Consider the following 8,993-nt stretch of genomic DNA (forward strand, 5'->3'; position numbering starts at 1 on the left):
CTGTAGGATCCTCTTCTTTTGTGAACTGTTTTTGGAAGAATTGAACTGCAGCATTGGCCATTTGTTCTTGATTTTCTAATCAGGTTCCATCTTCATTCTGGATTCTTTTCAGTTGTAATTTCTTCCTCTTTCCATTGATATGATTATGAAATAAACGAGTATTTCGATCACCTTCAGTAAACCATGTCATTCCTACTTTCTGCTTCTAATATTGCTCCTATATACTGAGGCACTTCTTCATTTCTGATTGACATTTCTAAAGGACAATTCTATTCTCAATTGTAGGCTCATCTTCAAATAACTGCTCCTTAATTTTGACAATATCCTCCAGTATTGCTATTTGTTTGAAAATGTCTCCAAAAGTATCTCTGCTCCACTTAGATAGTGCTGCCTTGACCTTCTTCAGTTTGTGCTTAAACATTAGGAAAGGATCTCCAATGAAATCAGCATTCCAGTTCTGTGTTACTACATCCATTAATGTAGCATATTTTGTCCAGAAATTCAAGAATCTGAACGGCTTGACAAAGGTAGTAGTGTGCTCTCCACATGTCATTAGGAGTGGGGCATGATCTGAACCAATTCTAATTAAATGTTCCACTTCAATTGATGGAAGAATGTTTTGAAATGGTAAATTCACAAAGATCTTGTCCAGTCTTTTGAATATACACTCACTATTAGGTCTCCCATTCCACCAAGTGTATGGAATTCCCTTGTAATCTTGATCAAATAGTCCAAATGAGTTAATGCATGCTGCTAAATCCTCATATTCTGGAGGATGAACAGACAGGCCCCCTATCTTCTCACTTTCATGTAAAACCACATTGAAATCTCCTCCTACTAGCCACGGTAGTTCCATATCACTTGCCATATAATACAGACTATCCCATAGTTCTATTCTATTTGTTGATGAACACTTTGCGTATACAAAAGTCATTATGATATGATGCCCAATGTCATTAATCAATTCCCACTCTGTGTCAGAACTGAAGAATAACCATATTTTGCCATTCAGATTTGAAAAAGCAGTTTCCATATCTAGCCTTCTTCTGTACCTCTGTATATGCCTTGCATTCTGAAAAGGTTCCATTAAGGCTATGACGAAGAAATTGTGCTCTCTTTGTATGTTTATCACCTGGGAAAGGCCTGTTGTATGTTAACGGACCTAATATTCCAAATTAATGTCTTAATCATCATTTAGAATGTGAGGCTGTCCTTTTTGGCAAGATTATTGTTGGTTGGTGTGCAACTTTGTTTTGAGTCTGCTTCTTTGTTTTTTTCCTCCTTTTGCACTGTTTCTAGGAGATAAATAAGCCTCTCTTGCTACTTGTTTAAAATTCCCCGCAGTTGGACTCATCATCTCCTTCCTCTTTGATTTGGTGTTGCTCAATCAAGGCTAGCTCCACAGTTGCCACATTGTGAGTGACTAAATCATTCAAGGTCAGCATTGGTGATTTCAAAGGAACATTGAGCTGCAACTGCATACTCTGATCAGTGACTGAAGTACAAGCAATTTGCATTGAGTCTACAGTAGAAACAGTTTTTATTGTAATAGCCCGCTCTTCAATCACCTCAGGTTGCTGCTCCAAATCACCTACTGTCTGAAGCATCATGTTGGTTCGAACTTCATCTCCCTCTGAGTTAACATTATGGCCATCTTCAGATTCAAGATGAAAATGAACCTCATCCTCAGAATGCATGGTCAGAAATTCTTGTTTCTCAAGAGCAGAAGTGGAGATCTTGTTGAATTGACATAGTTATGTCAGAGGCAATGGTGTTGAAAGTTCCACTGTATGTGCTTCCCCAGGCATAAGTGAGGGTGTATCATGTATCATTGCACCTAGTATTTCAAAGTTTGGTGCTGGTGTTACAGATGGATCAGTTCCTACCTTTATGGCCAGATATGTGGTAGTTACATGTGTCCCAGATCGAGCTACATTTGAAGTAGATGCAGAGAGATTTTCTGTAATTACTCTATCTCTGGCAGTCTTAGAAGTGAATGATGTAGGTGACATTGTGCTCAGTTTCTGATTTGCAGGTGCTACAGATGACAGTATGCCAACTTCATTATCATGAGAAGTTCCTGAGTTCTTTTCCATGGATAGATCAGTAATTGTTCTAGCTTCGATAGCCAATTCAGTTGCTTCTTTTTTGCTTTTTTAGCCATTTCCTCTTCTTTTGGCTAGGATTAGATTTAGATGGTGAAGTACCTGGATGTGCCCCCCCCCCTCCATAATCTTTTCCACGATCAACTGTACTCATGTGATCCTTATCATTAAAACTAGAGGTCTGTCTATATTCAGTTTCTGTATTGTTCTGTATGTTAATCTCATTGCTAGTCACAGGTAGGTAATAGTTATTCCCTTTAGGTCCTTCTATAGGATTATTCAGAGCAATCCACTTTCCTCCTTGAACTGTGGTATCACATGATGGTACAATCTCCACAATCTCCAGTGAAGTAGAGGTGACCACTGGTGGATGGTTCTCAGTAGTTATGTTCATAGCTTGGTTGTTTTTCTGCAGTTTGCCCTTTGAGTTAACACCTCTGAAATTCTTCTTATTTTGTTCTTGCCATTGGTCCTTAGAATGGTTATTCTATGTTGTTTCCTGTGTTGCTACTGTCTGAATAGTTTCTTGATGTGTTCCTTCATTTGATCCTGAGTTTCCTGTTGCTTGTCCTACATTTGTAAGGTCTGAATCTGTGTTTGTTGAATGCTTGTGCCTCTTACATTGTTGAAGATGCTTTGGTTGTCCTGTTTACCTGATGCTTTAGCAACATCCTGTTTCTTACCCTTCTCCTCTCTTTTTTTTTGTTAGGCATTGTTGCATCGAGTGACCCAGATGTTTGCATTGTAGACAATAATTAGGCAAATCCTCATATTCTACTTCAAGCCATTGGCCATCTCCATTCTCATCCTGCTCTTCATCAAATCCAAGCTAGACATGGCGAGGTCTTGATTTTATCAAATCTATATGCATCTTCATCTTTGCAATACTTCCCCTAGTCTTTTGCATGGATGCAACATCCAGGTGTAGTGCTTTACCAACCGGAGATAACAATACTGTAAGAACGTCCATGTAATATAAATGCCATGGTAATTCTGGTACTATCACCTAGGTAGGTATCACAGGAGAATCTTCATTAGCCTTAAAAGTAGGAGTCCATGCTTGGAGCTGCATTCTTTGACCCTGTATAAACATGAATTGTTTTGTCCAGACAGTGGTGTGATCGTACTCATTATCGAGGTCAATGTAGACAGTTCTAGCATTGAAATGTGCAATTTTGACTCCTTCTTTTAGTTCAGTTTGTGCAATAAAGCTTCTCATGATTTGTTCCATTCTCGGTATGGAGTTCAGGAACTTGCCTATGATGGTGTACAGGCATCTGTTGGCCAAGGTAATCATGTAATCTTTTCTGGTGAATATGACTGCTGGTTGGCCTTGTTTGGTGGTGATCTTTGGAGGTGTGAAATAGATAAGGGTTGTCTCTACTGCTTGTTTAGCTCTTAATTTGGTCGCTAGTGAATGCGTAAAAGTATGAGGTGGTGGTGCAGTGTTGTTGGTTAGTTTTTTGATATCTTTAGGTGCTGAGTTAGAATTGGGATTTCCTTGGTGATAGTGTACTTCTAATTTTTGGTGGGCATTGTGTTTGTCAAAGTTAGACGATATTTTGGGGAAATTGTTTATGCTAGGCGCTTTAGTAACTGGGATAGTATTTGGTGAAGTTTTGATTTCCTGGTTGTTTTGAACATTCCCATAGGTCTCAATATTGGCTGAGGTGTTACCTGGGGCTAAAGGAGCAGCTGTTTGGTCGACTACCAGTGCATCTGTAACTGGGAGTCTTGTGTCTGTTGGATGTTGCTGTTGTTGCACTGGTGTACAGATGTTGTGACTGTTCTTGTTGGTTACATATCGCTGCTACATTTGATTCGCATTGGCCTTATCAGGTAGTTCATTATGCCCTGCTAATACTACAACTTTTGGAGTGGGCACAAAATGATCGCAATCTTTTGTTGGTATCTGTGTGAATTTACTTGACGACTACCTTCAACTTCATGTTGGGAAACATGTACATCAATTTGCTCAGTCAAATTATTGATACAATTGACTGTGGCATTTCATCAAGCAATTGGTACTTGTGAATCTGCAGAATTACTTTTTTGCATTGTTGAAATGTTCTGTCCACCTACCTTTCCTTTGGGTACTTCAGTAACAATCCCTGCATTATTACCAAACAATTTGTATTAATATTGGCCATTTTCTGATTCTGGGATTACATGTGCACCTACTTTGTGCTCTGCTGGGCAGTTCATTCGAGCTTGGTTGATAGTTCCGATGATGGAAAGATTCATATTGTGGTGAGAAGTTTGATGTGGAGCTGAAGAAGATTCTCTAATGTTTGGAATGGCTCAATTAAACCCAGAATTGATAGAGGTAGTGTCTTGTGAGCCCAGGAGATTTTTCGCTTTAATGAGCATTATTTCATTTTGCAAATCTATATTTGCCGGTTTGTTGAATCTTGACCTTGCATATCATCTCCATTGATTTGAATTGCTAGAATTGATCTAGTCTTGTCCTGGTGATTATCGCTTGAACCCAGTCGCGTAGGAGCTACAGTGGTCGCGTTAGGTTTTAGAGGGATTGCAGCAACTGGGGAGGTTTTTTGTAATGAAATTAATTGGGTAGGATGCTCAGCATCTATGGGGTTGTTTTGTGATAGGTACGGTGGTTTTAAGCCACCGGATATTGGAACGGATGCCATAAAGGCACTATAATAACACTGTAGAAGACAATCGCCTTTGCTAGAGAGAAAATCAGCGAGAGAGATTCTTATGGAATTGATTCCTTTAGCCCGTGTTAATTGTATCGAACTGTTTGTGGCTAGATTCGAGACATTTGGAGGCCGGTTCGCTAGGAAAGGTTGTGTTGGAGTAGGGATTTGCACGACTTGAGGTAAGTAACATTTCTAAATATGGTCCTGAGGGTATAAAACCCCGTATTATGTGTCATGTGATTGGTGTTTTTGAGGTGACGCACATGCTAGGTGACGGGCGTGTGGGCATGCACCGTAGGAATGGTGAGTTGGTCAATTCCTAGGAACTGTGTATTTGAATAATCTATTGTTATACGTATATTCTTCATGTGTTATATAAATTGAACTGCAAACCATGTTAGAAATCATGTTCAGACAATGTGTTGGCATTGTAGGGACCCACAGAGGTCGTGTACATGTTGAATTATCTGCTAAATTGTTGTTCTATACTCAGTCACAATTTTACTTGTATATTACATCTCAGTCTCTATTGTTCATTATTGATAAATTATATCATTGTTGTTTGCGTTGATTATCATGATTACTGAGAGCCCGAGAGACTGGAGAGGTTAATGACTGAATGAAGCCGAGAGCATGATGGTGAGGATATTTAGGGGATTGGGTTGCACGTCGCATAATGTTTTATTAATTTATGCCATGATTGGCTTGTTATAGCACTTAGGCTGAAGGATCCCCTCCGGAGTCTGTACACACCCCCATTGAGCGCAGGTACCTACTGATTGCAAGTGCCGAGAGCCGAGTGCCGAGCGCAAGTGCCGAGCGACTGAGAGAAATAAGAGAAAGTGAGGAAACGAGTGACTGTGAGGTTGGAGTGAATGGGAGGACTGAGTGATTGTTGCTCTGAGATTATACACTTGATTTCATTACTGTTGCACTTCAACTGGCATATATCACTGTTATGTAATTTTTGAGAGATATTATATCCTGTTTCAATTGAACTTGACATGAATTAACTGTTTTGGTCTAAATTGTCGAATTTGAAAGCATGCTTACCTTCCTATGTTGAAATTTCTGTAATTTAGCTATATCTGTGAAGCTCGTCACTACCTTCAGTCCATTATTTAATCTTGTTACTGTAACGACCCGACTGGTTATTTTGAGCTCTAGCGCGTCATTCGGCGGTTTGAGGCCATGAGTAGCTTCACTTCAGGTAATATGACTTGTACGCTTGGTCGGAATTGAAATTTCGGAAGTTTAAAGTTGATTTGGAAAGAAAATTCCCATTTCGAAAGCTTTAAGTTGTAAGAATTGACTAAGAGTGGATTTTAGAGTAAACGGCCTCGAAATCGGGATTTGAAGGTTCTAACAGGTTCGTATGATAATTTCGTACTTGGGCGTATGTTCGGATAGGGTTTTGGATACCCCGGGAGCGTTTCGGCACCTATTGTGGAAGTTAGCACTTGGAAAAATTCCATAAATTTGGGTTGAAGTGCATTTCAATGTTATTGATGTCCGTTTGAAATTCCGAGTCTGGGAATAGCTCTGGATGGTGATTCCGGTATTGGGAGCACAACCGGAAGTGGATTTGGAGGTCCATCGGTCATTTTGGGGTCATTTGGCGAAAGTTGAAAATTTGGATAATTTGAGAAGTTTGACCGGGAGTGAAATTTTTGATATCGGGGTCGTAATTCAATTCTGGAAGATGGAGTAGGTCCGTAATATCAAAGATGACTTGTGTACAAAATTTGAGGCCAATAGGACGTGATTTGATAGGTTTCGGTATCGAATGTAGAAGTTTGAAATTCTAAAGTTCATTAAGCTTGGAATGCGGTGTGATTCATGAATTCAACGTTGTTTGATATGATTTGAAGGCTCGACTATGTTCGTAATGTATTTTGGGACTTGTTGGTATAATTAGTTGAGGTCCCGAGGGACTCGGGTGGATTCTGGATGGTTAACGGATCGAGTTTGGACTTGGAAGAAAAGATGAGGCAGCTGATATCTGGTGTGATCGCACATACGCAATAAGGGCCGCAGGTGCGAGGTTGTAGGTGCTAGCCAGTGGACACAGGTTCTGTTTAGGTGAAGCTGGGCAGTGACCACAGGTGCAAAGGGTTGTCCGCACCGACGAGGTTGCAGATGCAGAGGTGCATCGCAGGTGCGAGAGTGAGAGAAGAATCTGGGAGCACATGTGCGAGAGTATGTCCGCACCTGCGGAGGCGCATAAGCGAAAGGAGGGCGCAGGTGCGGAGTCGTGATAGGTAGAGGGAATGTGTAGGTGCGAGGTTTTGGCTGCACCTGAGAGACCGCAGAGGCGACGAAGAGGCCGCAGGTGCGAACGTCGGGGCTGGGCAGTGTGTTCCTTAAAAATGAGGGCTTGGCTCATTTTCACCTCATTTTCTCCATGGGAGCCGGTCTTGGAGCGAGTTTGGAGCTCATTTTTCGTCATCAATGCCAAGGTAAGCGATTCCCACTTATTATAAGTTAAATACATGGTTTGTATAAGGATTTAAACATGGAAATTAGTATAATTGTGGGGTTTTTGGTAGAAAACCTAGAATTTGGTATTCTGGATTTTGACCACGAATTTGGGCATGGAATTGGGAATAAATCATATATTTGAGTTCATAAGGTTATGGTTAATAATTATTTTCAAACATTTTCGGAATCCGGGCACGTGGGCCGGAGGGAGATTTTTATCGACTTTTCGATCGGGGTTTGAAATTTCTATAAATTGGATTATAATGAGTATTCGAGTGTATATTAATGGGTTTGCATAATTATTGGCTAGTTTTGGAGAGTTGTGCATCGATTCGAGTTATTTGAAGGGCTCGGAAGCCGGTTATGGAACTACGGAGTGAGGTAAGTCTCCTTTCTAATCTTGTAAGGGGGAATTAACCCCATAGGTGAACTAAATTATTGTGTGCTTCTATTTGTGGGGGCTACGTACGCACGAGGTGACGAGAATCTGTACGTAGCTACTAGCTATGCCTACGTCCGGGTAGTTTTAGGCTCACATCATGCCTTATTGATATTGTTATTGATTTATATTTATTGTTTGCCTTGAGAGGGAGCGAGATTGAGTCTGCTTATTAAATGTTTTGAAAGGAGTTAAAATTGAAGAACTTAAGATTTAAAAGTTTTCATTTGAACTTCGTAATTTCGAAAACAATTGAGGAATAATATAATAGCTAAAGAAATCTATGTGTAACCGCGTCGCATGTATGTTTCGCGAGCCGGGTAATTTTCTTAAAAAGCTACAAGCTGAATTTCCCTTATTTTGAAAAGAATCAACAAAGAGATATGATTTTAATGTTAAATTTATATTTGACCGCGTCGCACGTATGATTTGTGAGCGGGGGTATTTCCTACTACTCTCATGGGAGCAGGCCGTTCGCCTCGGCAGATTAAATAGATGCATCTATGGTTCGCGCAATTTGACCCTCTGGAAGTGCACAATTTAAATATTTATTGGATCGGGCCGTACGACCTAGGCATGATTTGCGCATGCTTGTATTGCTTGCCTTGAAATTTATAAATAATGATATTGCCTCCCTGGTCTGAGACAAATTGATAAATGATGAAATGTGAATTTGGAAACCTCTTATTAACAAAGGAATTGTTTTCTTGATTCATGATTTTCTTGAGTTTATTGCCGTTTTTAATAAATCCACGATTAATTATATTATTTATGGCCACAGTAAGTGTCGAAGTCGACCCCTCGTCAGTACTTCTTCAAGGTTAGGCGGGATACTTACTGGGTATGCGTTGATTTACGTACTCATACTACACTTGCTGCACGTTTTGTGTAGGTATATATATGACTAGTGGCCTTGTGGGCGCAGAGGCGCAACTATTACGGGGAATTAGGTGAGCTGCATCTTATGTACGACCTGCAGCCAGCAGAGTCTCCTTTTGAGTATTGTATTTTCTTTCCTGTCCAAATTTGTATTCCGGTAAGTTATTGTAATTAATTTTAAATTCCTAGAATATTCTCATGCACTTGTGACACCGGTTTCTGGGATGATTATGGGATGTTCAGTATTGAAATTGGAAAACATTATTATTATTCTGTAAATTCATCTTTTACTAGATAAATTGAAGTAAATTTACGATTTTAAAAATATTAAATGAGAATTTAATTAACTATTTAGTGTTGGCTTGCCTGACAGTGGTGTCCGGCGCCATCACTACCTTTAACGGATTTTTGGGTCGTGACAAT

The 8,993-nt window shown here is 39.9% G+C and overlaps 1 protein-coding gene across 1 annotated transcript; it reads right to left on the reverse strand.

Moving 5' to 3' along the window:
• Positions 1-256: 256 nt before the first annotated feature.
• Positions 257-1,087, reverse strand: LOC142173444 (uncharacterized). The gene has a single exon (XM_075239034.1). It carries the CDS (start codon positions 1,085-1,087, stop codon positions 257-259), a length of 831 nt encoding a protein of 276 aa, XP_075095135.1.
• Between the last annotated feature and the right edge of the window lie 7,906 nt (positions 1,088-8,993).

The sequence above is a fragment of the Nicotiana tabacum genome, chromosome 19, assembly GCF_000715075.1.
Source record: "Nicotiana tabacum cultivar K326 chromosome 19, ASM71507v2, whole genome shotgun sequence".
NCBI classification, from domain to species: domain Eukaryota; kingdom Viridiplantae; phylum Streptophyta; class Magnoliopsida; order Solanales; family Solanaceae; genus Nicotiana; species Nicotiana tabacum.